The sequence below is a fragment of the Sardina pilchardus genome, chromosome 8 (assembly GCF_963854185.1).
Source record: "Sardina pilchardus chromosome 8, fSarPil1.1, whole genome shotgun sequence".
Lineage (NCBI taxonomy): Eukaryota > Metazoa > Chordata > Actinopteri > Clupeiformes > Clupeidae > Sardina > Sardina pilchardus.
Window position 1 is genome coordinate 33,597,258 of NC_085001.1, and position 13,669 is coordinate 33,610,926.

The following is a 13,669-nucleotide window of genomic DNA, read 5'->3' on the forward strand; positions in this document are numbered from 1 at the left end:
TCAGGGAAATTGCCTAATTTATAAATCTGTGAGTGCAGCGTTTTAATGACCTCGGTACAGTTACTGCTGAGGACACTGAAATCACTCTGGATCTGTTGTTTAGACATGATGCCATATGGACTTATATGGCTGCTTTCTCCGCCGTCTCCATAATCAAGGTGGACCCCCTACTGGGATGTCACTGGTGCCCTAGGAATAACACCTCATCTGCCCTGATCAATAACTAGCCCCTCCCGGGCAGCTCGTCTCTGCATGGTTGAGTCAATGGTGCTGTAACTCCATAATGAACCATGTTATGAACCCATTTTTTTTGCAAACTTCAAAGACGCCTATTAACTCACATGAGGGAAATAAAATGAGAAGATCAAAAAGAGTACACATTGGAAAGACAAAATAATTAAAATTCTCTTTCCAGTTCAGACACTTTTCTTTGAGTGTGCAAGAAAAAGGGATACAAATAAAAGGGGGATATGGCCAAATGGAGATAGACAAAACAACGCAGAGAGATCAGAGAGAGAGAGAATGCAATTCTCTGCTTCCCTGCTCCTGAGTCATTGATCAGAGGCTGGCGAGCGGTGTCTCCGCCACTGCTTCACTTACTGCTCGATCTCTCCATCCCAATGGCTACGGCTCACTGATTGGGTCCTGTCACCCCGACGCCTGTAAATCCTCCCACAACAGCTGAGCATCAATGCCACAGGATGGAAAAACAGAGAGAGAGAAAAAGGCAGAAAAGGCTGCAGAAAAGAGTACGACAGCAGGATGGAAGAGGGGATGGAGAAAGGAACAGATTGAGAGGAGAGGTGTGAGAGAAAGTCAGGGTAAGGGAGAGAGATATATAGAGAAAGTGTGTGTGTGTGTGGGGGGGGGGGGGTGCAGAAACAGCCACAGAGAGCCTGACCTGTCAGTGGCTTGACCTAGTGACCTTATTATAGCAAGTAAATCAGGCCTCTGGAGCCATTAGAGTGGGCAGTGGGCTCTCCAACAGCCCCCACGATGCCTCCATCGCCGTCAGAGGCAGCACAGGCACAGACACGGGGTCAAGCGGAGGCACACACGTGGAACACTTTGGATAATGGAATTTGGGCTCCTTATCTTGGGAAACACTTAGCCACCATCTCCCTAGTCCGACTGGCATGTAAATGGGATGCATTGATCGGAGGTAGTGGTGGGGTGGGAGGGTGCTGTAAATGCATACATCACACCAGATTATAATGCAGTCTGTTATCTCCTCAGGAGGATTAAAACCAAAGTGCCACGAACACATAGCAGTTTCAGAGAGCTCTCTGCATGGTGGTGTGATTGTACAAGCTCTCTCTCTGTGTGTGTGTGTGTGTGTGTGTGTGTGTGTGTCTGAGATAATGACCATGTGATCATAACTTTAATTTGCATACAACTGTGGAGGCTGAGGGGCCCATGTATGAAGACAGCACGAATACAGATTTTTTCTGTCCGCAGAAAGCAAACACTGTCCCCTACCATATTGTGCGGAGTTTATTAAGCGTTCACTTCATTAGGTAAACACCGCCCTCACCGCATCACTGCCCTCCAACGTAATTTGCAGTGCCCACAACTTAACAACAGTATCATTCAATCACAAGTGCAGCTGAATGGAGTGAATTGATGACAACATCTAAATGAATGAAAAGTTGATAATGACAACAAGATATCAACGACCAGAGAGATAACGCAGACCAGTAGTTTTACTCCATTTTAAAAAACACTGGTGCTCTGAACTCAGATTACACTTGCTTTTAAAAGGCGAACATTCTTCAAAGCAAAACAGATGTTTCATATATGATTGGGAATACCTAATGATTAATAACACTTCTCCCATGCTTTACACAAATTCCTGCGTTTACCTTGACCTTCCAATATGTATGAGTAAGAAACCGCTCGCCATTCTGCGCTCGTGTGGCAGGCAAAGCACACTGTCACCCATGTGTGCTCTGTTCGTGCATACGATGGCATGTTTTAAGGCACACATAGTGTCTGAAACAGGCGATAGCTTCTTAGTACCACTGAGTGAGAATTCCCAACAGCCAAGTGAGACGATGAAGATCAAGTGAAATGTAGGGAAAGATCTGAGTAGGATGGCGTGTAGGGGGCACCTTCAGGGCTCCATTAGAGCGAGAGGCCCACTCTCCTGCTGACATTTCTGCACCCTCCAATGAATACAGACCTAGAGCCCAATGTGACATATGAGAAGGCAATGAAGGTGGAAACTAGTTTATACCTCGTTTTGTTTTGAATTTGTGTCATTTTTTAGAATGCCTACACTGACACTCCTGTACTGCTCCCAGTCTCCCCTTGAAGTGGCAGATTTAACAATGCGCTGCAGAGGAGGCCTCTCAGAGTGCTGTCAGATTCCCTGCTTAATGGGCAAATCCCTAGTCATTACCGCTATCAAAGCACGCGCACTGAGGAATGCCCCATTTCTCAGGCACCCATCCAAAACAGTTGCTGAGCTGCGACAGAATGAAGTCGAGCCCTGTCACAGACTGACACAGACCTTCCCTAAACAGTTATGACAGCTGTCACCTCGCATCCACACCGAAATAAAGCTTGGTGATGCCTACAGGAAGCCACATGATGGCTAAGAGACTAGAATTTCATTAATTTATGTTGAATCACTCAATCAAGTGTCACTAAGGTCTGTGGGAATTGGAAAGCTCGACTGTGATCTAGGCTTAAAGGGTGGAAAATACCCAGGCCTACAGTATGCAAAAGTGGTCACTGGTTTAATCGATCACCATGGGCCACAGTTTCCAAAGCCAATGAGACAATGGAAGTGTTTTCACATTTTCCCTGATGTACTAAATGGAAATACATCCTGAATCATAATGGTGAGAAAACAAATATGAAGATCTATAGTACCTTATTCTGTCAACCAGTGTGAGATTTACAGAGTGTTGCTGTGTGACCTATGGCAGAAAGAGATTGTGGTAAATGAGTGCACGTTTCACTGTCAAGAGTGTATAGTACTGTGGTATCATCTCTTACTGAGATGCTTCTTATGATCAAGTGCTACATACTATAGATTATTGACGTCATCTCATGAAGGTCAGGCAGAGACCAAGTCAGTGGCTGTAAAATGTAGCCGAGTTGGAGAAAAGATATACACAAACACACACATAGATAATACACAATCACATGCATGCACAATTGAAATTGAAATTACCTAAATATAACTGAATATCTTCATGAGTTATCTAATATTAGTCTGCATCTTCCTTTTCCCTTATAATGTACTTGTTTCCCAATAGAGAGGAATAGTGAGTGAGGACATAATCAGTGGCACATTACTCTACAGCTAATCAATTCCAGTTTCAATTTCAGTCATTTTCCCATTATCAGCAGTTGTAATCTTAACTACTTGCTATTCCCTCTTGTTCGTTTAACACATGGAGGTCATAGAGGCACACACCAAGAGCATTCACATTCCACTTATAGGCATGAAGAAAAATGCTTTATTTTCAACTCCTCAACTATTTTCAGCACTCTGGTGTTCGCGTTATTAAACCAAATGTTCACAGAAGAATGGCCCCCCTCTTACAGGCGAGTGTTTACATTATTGAGCCCCTGATACCTTTCAAATAAAATTGTCCTGCATTAGAGCAATGCTTTCTCAGACAACATAGCCTTAGATCAGGCAGGAAATAGACCATAAAATAACCTAAATGACAAATTATGCAGCTTTCTGTGTCAGTGAACCGCTGTTAAAGGAGTCACCTCTATAGTGGAGCATAGAAAATAAAAATAATGACCCTGGCACCCTGCCTAAGCTCTTTATTATTTCTTGGGAACACCCACCACTGCTGCCCGAAGCAAAGCCTTCGTAGGAGGCCACCATTTTGGCTCAGAGACACGCTGAGTACAAAGACAGTTTCAGAGGTCCTCTGGGCGCTTCCCAAAAATATTATTTCAATAAATTGCTGTTGAATTTTCAGCACCTGGTTAAATCATCTAGGGTTGAGTATCTCACAATCTTAATTGGGATGAGGATTCTGATTCTTGACTAATTTCTCGGCTCAGTCAGTGTGGTTTGTAGTTTTTCAGTCCCGTGTGTCTGATAAGAACACCAACTTGGGGGTCTGTGAGGTAGTCCTGCCCACATTCCTTTCAATTCAAGAGCTCTTTAGTGGAGTAAGTGTTCTTAGGTAAGAAAATCAATGACGCCCTGAAATAGATTACTCTTGCCCCCCCTCCAAGCCATGCAATACCACTAAACAGCCCAATTGCCTTCAGACAGCATTTTGTCTCTAGGAAACTGTTGTTTTTTTCTTGATCGACTCCTCCTGAACCATTTCTCAACTGAGCAAAAGGAATACCAAAGTTTGATGTAAGTCCTACCGTGCAACACGATTGAAACTTGACCTTCTGCATGGGGTGGTATACGTATGGAACATAAATCAGATTTCTATAGACGTCCCTGACACATTGAGAGGAGGTTATCATAGCAAAGGCCAGGGTGGAGCAAAATGGGACATTCTAGAACATTCCACCCCAACATTCCAGTGTGAGGCTGGACACCCACTCGGCCCGAATACAGGGCACGGCAAGACAGAGAGAGGAAGAGAGAAAAGGAGGGAGAAGACAGAAAAGGACAGAGAACACCAGATACGGGATACATCTTTTGGACTTTAACTTTTTAAAAGACCTGAAGAGTTCAAAGAGAGAGATTCCAAAATCCAAAGCTTTAAATCTTATTTTTAGAAACATACATAACAATAAAAAAAAATATGATTCATCACTAATTTTCTAAAGACCTTCATCTTCCAGTGCATATGTTTGTGATTAGATGTGTGAAAATATAATGTCAAAACTTTAACTGATTTATTTACAGGATACAATCACTTCTTTACAGTGGTACCTTGATTTTCTAATCAAAACTCTTATTGTAAAATAAGTTACCAAGACTAAGACCAAGATAACAAACATAAGTCACTAGTCTAAACCCTGTGTCTTTCTATTTCTGCCAAAATATTGGAGTCAGACAGTTGTATTTAGACAGACATTTCACTATGTGTTAAAATAACAGAATAACATTTAATAAAAGCTGTGAAAACCACAATTATTGTACCTGGCACTGTTCCCTCAATTTCACTGACAGATCAGCCCCGATCTTTGCGTTGAAGACAAAGTATTAAAGCAACACTAAAGAGGTTTTCGTACCTTAAAATAATGTTTCCAAAATCATTACAGGGGTTCATCAACTCGTAACAGGGTGAACGGCACTTCTGCTTTCACTTCGCGGCCCTCTATCGGCTATAACCGCACTATGTAACTTTACACGGTGGGGTAGTGTATCTGTAGTTTGATTAAATGAATCATCAGAAACTACAAACTTAACTTGCTTCGATGTTGCAAAACATCATACTTTCATAAAATCATGCAACATATTCTACCTTGTCTGTTATTTGCTGGATAAACAAATAGCGTACGTGTAAATGAGGAAACGTGCTTTAGTGTTGCTTTAAAGGGGCACAAGTAGGAAATAATATATGACTGATGGTAGCATTAACAGATTACCTCACCAATGCCTACTTAATATCTAAATACTGTTGTAATAATGATTAAAACAATAAGTCTATGTACATTCATGTAAAAGTTACATTCTATTCTAGCTCAGGTTACTGCTTGACCACGGGCCATCTCCCGAGAGCCTTTTTAACACGGTGTCATTCCACATTACACCTTCAGAGCTCTTCGTTTCCAGGGTGTTTAACAGAGTATCTTAGCTGAGGAATACTTTAAATAGGTTGGTCTGGACCACTCTTACCTTAACACACTTTTAGATTGGAGCTATTAATGTGGCATTGTGTGGATGTACAGTATGCACTAGCTGTAATGTGACACTACGAGATTAAATGAAAAGAGATAAATTGGTATGAAATTAATTGGCTGACTGGTTCATTTCTATTCTATTTTGATAGTATTTTTAGTTGACGTTGTAATAATAATCATCTGCACTCCACTCTGAACGATGCTCTTTATACACATGTCATGCAAGCTCAAACCCACAAAAAATGACAATAATGTATTCCAGAGACCTGGATTTATCCTCTTAAGGCATAGACATAGGAAGGTTCCTCTTCGGGGAACTCTTAAGTGATGGTTTGGGAAACACTCGCAGTAAAATAAATAACTTCAGTAAGGTATTCCTTTTGAGGCTTTGTAAAACGCTTACAGACATTGTAACTGGGAAATGCACCCACAAATGAATTTGCCTTCATAGGACTTAAACTGCACATGAAGTCAAGTAGTAAAATAGGGGCTTAGAGAACTTCATGTTCAGCACTTTTTCTTTGTAGAGTTTTTAATCTGTTGACTTTGAACCGTTTACCCTCTTAACCACCAAATATCAGTTTTACAAAGTAGATAAATTACACAGAAATAGCTCAGGAAAGTGTCACTTCATCACCATGACAATGCCAAAGTCAACATAAAACACAAGTAATGTTTTCTGTAAACATACACCAGACCAAAAAGGAAAAACAGATTCTCTACTCACTGGTACTGAAAGGTTGTACAGTTGCACAGTGATTGTGCAACTGAAGTCAAATGGACAGTGTCTATAGCAAACAGAAGACAATAAAGCAACATTTAACTACGCAACACAAAAGCCCACAAGCAGATGGTCTGGAGATGAAAACATGTCTTGCGCTCTGAGCACACGGGCACGCTGATGACGGATGGGTCTGCTCACATGAGAGTATACTCTTCACTCACTTAACAAGTTATCAGCTCCAGTGCTAGGGAGAGGGTTCCTCTCGGACACTAAAGTATTTGGCAAGTAAAGTGCACGTGTCATTTGTCATTATATCATTAGGTCCGACCGTATACCAGAGAAGAAAAAAGCCCAGCCTGATATAGTGCTGAGCTCAAACCAAACAAAGCACGGGCTTATGGGATTTCCTGGCAGCTCAAAAAGATATTCATTTGGTTGAATAAACACAAACACATTTTTGTTTATTCAGCTGTGATTGTTAATACCATACATCTAATCTTTTGTGTTATATCAACAACACAAATACACTCACATGCAGCACCTTGTTTCTTGTGAACGTGAGAATCAAAAGAATCACAGCACAGTGCAAGACAGCACTATTGTTGATACAGTGTTGCTACAGGCTATGACCAAATCCTCTAGAACTATCCTAGCCAAGTTTAGATCATGATTAATAGTCTTATTTTAAAAAGTAATTCCTGATGCTGTCCAGAAAATATTTGGACAATTACACACAATCCCCTTTTGGCCAATGCGATGAGTGCCCAGACAGATCCTAGCCAGCAGACTTGCAACTGCTCTTCACACACTGTCCAACGCACCCCATGCTTGTGAGGATTGGTTCTCTTTTGCATAGGACTGCTGATGTGTTAGTTTAACCCTGTGTGAGTGAGTGGAGGTTGAACATCCTCCTGGGAGAGGGATGGGGTCAGACTATTGGATTCCTCTCAGTGCCCCCCTCACACCCCGTAAGTATATGATCCGCCTAGCGGCATTTTAACCATCCTTTCATACATGGCCAACCAATCCCCTAGAAACTGGGTCCTGTGCTTGACCAGTGAGACAGTGTAAGCAAGGCTACTGTTACAGTCATGTACTGTATGTGGCTATTGAGCTATGACATTGTGTGTCTACACATATACATTGCAGATGCAACATTCATTTGTCATTGTGTGTTTGTGTGTCCACATGAGATAGCGTGCATTGTGTCTTTTATGCACCGTGAAATTATTTGTCAGATTGGCTTATAAAAATATATCAACTATATTCATTTCAAACTTATTATTGAATTAATTTTCATAATTAGCAAAGTGGGCAATTAATAAATAATTAATGTTAAGTCAAGTCAAAAGTTGAAATAAGTCAGGAGTTTTTGGTTTATTTGTATTAACTAATATATTAACATTAACATTTACAGCATACACATACACTATACTGTATGTGTCTTGTCAATTATTTTAATTATATATATATATTATTAATAGTTAGCAGATTTAGCTGATTTACTTACATCAGCAATTGCAAATAAATATTACTATTTCACCTTAATTTCAGGGTCAATGATACGAGTAATTATTTTAATTATATATATTATTAATAGTTAGCAGATATAGCTGGTTTACTTACATCAGCAATTGCAAATACATATTACTATTTCACCTTAATTTCAGGGTTTATGGTACGAGTAATTTTCTGACACATCCACTGATGTTAAGTGATGGCTGGTGTCGTACAGTGAGTAAGGATGGAAATAAATCACTGCTCAAAGAGCCCCTCAGCAGCTCTCAGACCCATTCAGTGCTGCAGCATGTTTAGCCTCATGTGTGGAAAACTCACTTTCCCCCTCTCACACACTCACACCAACACACCAAGCACAACGCTCACACACACTCTCACTGCTCTAAACAATTGACGCAAACAAAGGAAGTTAGAATACCTAAATGACAACTTGGTTCAATAAGTTAACAAGCCAAAAAAACATTTAACAAAAAAAAAACAAAACTGAAAAGCACGCCAAGCCACAATGAGACGTCAATGTGGTAGTTGAAACGCTGGCCAAGCATGTAACAGTGTATGAAATATTACTACATTTCCAGTATCAAGCAGGAAGTCTTAAATTGCTATTCCTGTCCAAGCAATCAATGGCATATTCAAATCATATTTACAACACCACTCAAGGATATCAAATACTTTGGACACGGCACTCTCATACTCAAATGCCAAAGAGTATCCAGTGAACATACAGAAAGGTAACTGCTCAACTCACACACAGTGTGTGTCTCTCACCTCCCACAGATGCCGCGTGTTCCTCACGGCTCCCGACTGCACCTTGTCCAGCAGGAGGGGGACGCCCTGGAAGGGCCCGATCCAGGTGCCCTGTGGGATGCGCTGGGCGGCGCAGATGCCGTAGCCGAGGCCGGGCACGGTGCTGGTGCAGAGGCACACCTCCCGCGGCAGGTCCCGCAGCCACTCGGGCACGTCTGGCGGGGGCACCGTGGACGAGGCGCTGCTGGTGCCCACCAAGCGCCGCAGCGAGTGCAGGGGGCCATGCATGGGGCACTCTCCATTCCGGTTATCCGCACACATATCACAGCCTACAGTCAGAACACACACAAGCACCATACGGACACACGCACACACACACACAGACAATGAGTAAAAACAGACTCACGTCAAACATAGAAGGAACATATATATATATATATATATATATACACACACACACTAGCCTACATAGCCTATACATAGACAATTACATAAATCATATAATATAATATCATATATAAAGGCAGAATATCAGAAAATACAGACATCATATGAACCCACCGCTATAAAACATGTACATGCATCATAGGTAAATCAGCGTGTTCCAAAACATAAACACATGCACACAAGCATCCAACTGGCCGTATCATACATATGGACAGCCACACACACGCCATGCAAGAGGCACTCTGGTGCTGCTCACTTGGAGCCATCAACTTGGACAAGCAAGCCAATCCATGTCAACTGAACACACGCAAACAAGCTTAGGAGTTGCTATTTCAAGAGAGGCTTTCAAATTTTAGAACATTTAATTTTGTCTAAAAAGGGTTTTGCTGACAAACTGCATTTTCAGACAGAAACTGTGTAGATAAAGTATAGGGTGATTGATGAGGGTTCTATGTCCTAACAATCATAACAATGTTGCGCATGGAAAAACTACAGACACATACACACAAGAGTGCGCCCCCACACACACACTCGCGCACGCACACACACACACACACACACGCACACGCACACGCACACGCACACGCACACGCACACACACACACACACAGAACACAGTCACTTTTCCTCGGCTCCTCCATACTTTGGAATCAAAGCCTTTCTGCAAAATCTTCTCCAAAAGTTCTAACAGTAGCTTATTTGAACATTAGAAAGAGCAGCAACTGTAGTAGGCTACCTTCATGGAAATGTACATTGTGTTGTATTATCATTTATGAGTGAGCACTTCTAATTTACTGTAGACAGAGAGCACATATTTCCTTGTCTCTTTGTGCTATTGGATTCCCTAACATTCTAATATTTAAGTAGGTGATATGGTTTGTCATGTTACCTATTTTGACGCAGTGTTATAGCCTACTAAATACTACATGGACTTTTAAGGTGTCATCTTTTTTGTGTATTATGCGTTTGCGAAATATTCAGGGTTTCAGATTTTAAGAGGATCTCCTTACGAATTTTCTTTGCATTCTGAAATATAAAAAACATGCATTTATGGTGAAGAAAATTGAGAATTAAATCTACAACCAACCTTTATCTCAAGATGGTTCTTTCAGACTGCGTGGTATAAAATAAAAATTCCGAATGTCCCAAACGAGGAAGCGGCTGGAATTAGATGTTTCCCCGTGTTGTATTCGCACTTATAGGCCGCTTTATAAATGAGCGCCACCAGTTTGAAATATGGGAGAGAGAATGCCGAATGTAGATAAAGCAGTCTTACTGTCCCCCGGAGACTTCCATATACCATGTACGGATGATGAATAGCGGCCGATGGGAGAGATCGATCTCTGATCCACACTCACTCCACTCTCTTCTACAAAACTATACAGCAATTAATTCTGGCTTGTCCCCCCATCCCTCATCTGCTTGTGGCATGTATCGACGGAGATTACTGCTGATGGGCCGTTTTATCACCTTAAATAAACACTCACCACCTTCTCAAACTTCGCTTTAATATATTGTGCTCTGGCTCGCGCTTGTTTGAAGTATGTAAATGTTGCCTCAACGACAAAATGCAAAACTAAAAGGCTGTAAACACAGAAACAACTCCAACCATTCCTGAGCTTCTACGTCTCGATAATAAAGAATGGTTGTTTGCCTCTTAAAGACTAGACTGTCTGATCAAAACTGCTTCGATTAAAAATAACCAAAGTAACCTATTTTACCAAGACGCGATGAGTGTTGCATTTGGGGGTCAGACTGCCAAAAACATATAGCCTACTAGATAGCCTATTAGTAGACTATGACAAATTAATAACAGATCTTTGTCTTAATAACTTTAATTAGCATACCTCCATTTTGATTCATTATGTACAAACGGGTATTTCAGTGACAATTCCCAGGCGTGACACGACCTAAACTACAAGCAGTCATAATTTGCATAATTAATTATTTGGGCAATAATAATGTTATTATAACAGATTACACTTTACACGATTTAGTTGGTCAGAGGCAAAAATATTTACAGCAATTAAGTAGGCCTACAATTTTATTCGTTTGGCCAATTTATTACGCATATAAAAGGAAGTAATACCTCCTTTAATTAAGGTTAACTGAATAACCCTGTCGATAATCCAGTCGGGAAGAACAGTTAATCTTTAAAGTGCGGCCACTGATGCGCACAAAGCGGCTGATGGACAGATACGAATGACCAATATCTACGATAATGTTTTTGTTTCATCTTGTCAAGTGTTTACTTGACTGAAAGAAGTACGCCTGGATGTTCCTAATCGTCTTTAAAAATAAGAATAAAACTAAATGGTCAAATGTAAGTCTCATTAAAATAAATACTGGTAGCCTAGCCTATATTAATGACAGTAGCCTAGCTTAGGCTAGACTTCACAACTTCACCTCAAGTGCAGGATTACACAGGCTATCTCTTCTGTGCAATGGTTTTACAGGTGTGTAGATGCAAATAGAACGTCTCTTTCCCAAACTACGCGCAATGCAGGCCTGGGCCTAAATGAAGTGATACATACGGTTTGTCTGGTCGCCGGCGTGATTGTTCAATGGAATTATTTCCATTCTCTGTTGTCCGTAAAGGTAGTAGTCTAACTCCTCCGAGGTCAGTTTGAACTTTGAGCTTTTGTCATTCTTGAAGTTCGACGAAAAGCAGAGTTCCTTGGATTGTGTGCTGCTATCTGACACTACCAGGTCAGTGCACAAAGTTTGTCCAAAAAGTGCAGTTTGTGGTACAGAGAGTTGCGATAAGCCTGCCAACGAAGACACTGCTGAGGGCGTACAAGAGGAGTGTGAGGATGTGGAGGACGGAGTGAGACCCGAGGAGGACGATACGGAGATGAGGTTCGGCCGCTGTCGCAAGCTCTCCACCGGGATCGTGACTCGCTCCGGTGGCTGGAGCTGCGCGAGGGCGCCGTTCTTCAGTTGTGCTTGAGGGAAGAGCTGCTGCCAGTGCTGAATGTAAGTTGGGTCCACTTTCAAAAAAGCAGAGCCACTCGGGTCTCCGGGCTTCAGCATTTCCAAGAGCAACTACACAAAAAACACAAGACGCTCTCTGAAATTAGATGTGTAGGCTACTTTCAAACGCCAACTGACAATGCCGTTTGTCTACCGTAAACAAATATTACAACACTATCCACATTACTGGAGTTAGTAAACTGCGTCCCATGCTATTTATCATCCTAAAGTAGCGCTACCCGGTGACGACAGACTAACTATTAGTCAAAACACATGTAGCGAAAAACGACAAACATAATCCTGCGTCCAGATAGGTGTTTTCGGGTACTTCTTAACTTGTAAACTCTTGCTTTCGCTGATAAGCCAGCCGAAGGCAACATAGTTTTCATAAGGGTAGTGGACAGTGCGTTCATGGATAGAGTTAAGTTTGAATAGGGTAGTCTATCATTCTCACCATCATGTCAATATCAAATAATGAACTTACCCAATTAATCCAAAATGTGGTTTTGTCCAAAACGGCAAGTTCACACAGCTATTCTTCCATATACGCTGCTACACCGTAGCCGAATTGCCCGCGTGCACTCTGCGCCCGTTACTTCCTACGCTGTGGCTCGAGCTCTCGGTCATGTCCTCTCTCTCCTGCCCCTCGCCTCGTCTGCGCTCTCGTAAGGCGGGAAGGGGGGGCACGTGGGTTTTACGCCAGTCTAAAGCACAAGGGACAGAGGAGTTCATTTTGCCCCAAAAATGTATTTGACCATCTGTCTTTGCCAATTGTATCCTATTCCTAAAGTCGTGGGTACACAATATCACTTTAAAGGTAGCCTGGATTTTACTAACTGGACCATGACGAGCAGTTGAATTCAGATGTTGTGCAGAGGAAGTTTTATTGGAACCCGAATGGCCTATTGAAGAAATTACTTGACTACTTCAAGAAAGAAGACATTGCTAATGGCTATTTCATAGTTTAGACTAGGTTGTTTAAGTTGAAAAAAGAAATCTTTATTGAGGCACCCGGCGTCGGTTATGCACATCGCAAGGATATTCTAAATGCATTGTGGCAGTCTGGTGTCATGATGCTTGACCCATGGATGTGATTGGCAAGTTTGGATTATGCGGTGCTTTATGCCCTTTTATTTTACGCCATTAAAACAGCGGAAGTACTTAATTATTACGTAGGCCTAGTGTTTGTCCTTCGTCTTGTGCCTTGGAGATTTGTGCACCAAATTGGCTCTCTTTTTAGATAGCCCTTCTCTTAGTATTGTTGCTGCAACTTGTTATCCTGCGTTTCCCACCCCCGCACTCAGACGCTTGAGAAAGTTACTGCTGTTTGGATAGTGTCTGTATATCTCAATGTAGGGCATTTTACACGGATCTGTCCAGAGGGGTGGCCAAGTGTTTTGACTGGCGTTCTTTTGACAAGGCCATTTGTCATCTCAAGCTCTCTGCAGATTGATAACGAACCAAAACACAAAC

At 41.8% G+C, this 13,669-nt stretch overlaps 1 protein-coding gene across 1 annotated transcript in view; it reads right to left on the minus strand.

Moving 5' to 3' along the window:
• The window catches only part of prdm6 (PR domain containing 6), a 33,611-nt gene extending 20,805 nt beyond the window's left edge, over positions 1-12,806 (minus strand). The window contains exons 1-3 of the mRNA XM_062543701.1: positions 12,681-12,806; positions 11,758-12,268; positions 8,798-9,105 (exon numbers count right to left, since the gene is read on the minus strand). Of these exons, the coding sequence (XP_062399685.1) occupies positions 8,798-9,105; positions 11,758-12,256 (807 nt within the window). The 5' untranslated portion in view covers positions 12,257-12,268; positions 12,681-12,806. The remainder of the gene's footprint in view (positions 1-8,797; positions 9,106-11,757; positions 12,269-12,680) is intronic.
• Between the last annotated feature and the right edge of the window lie 863 nt (positions 12,807-13,669).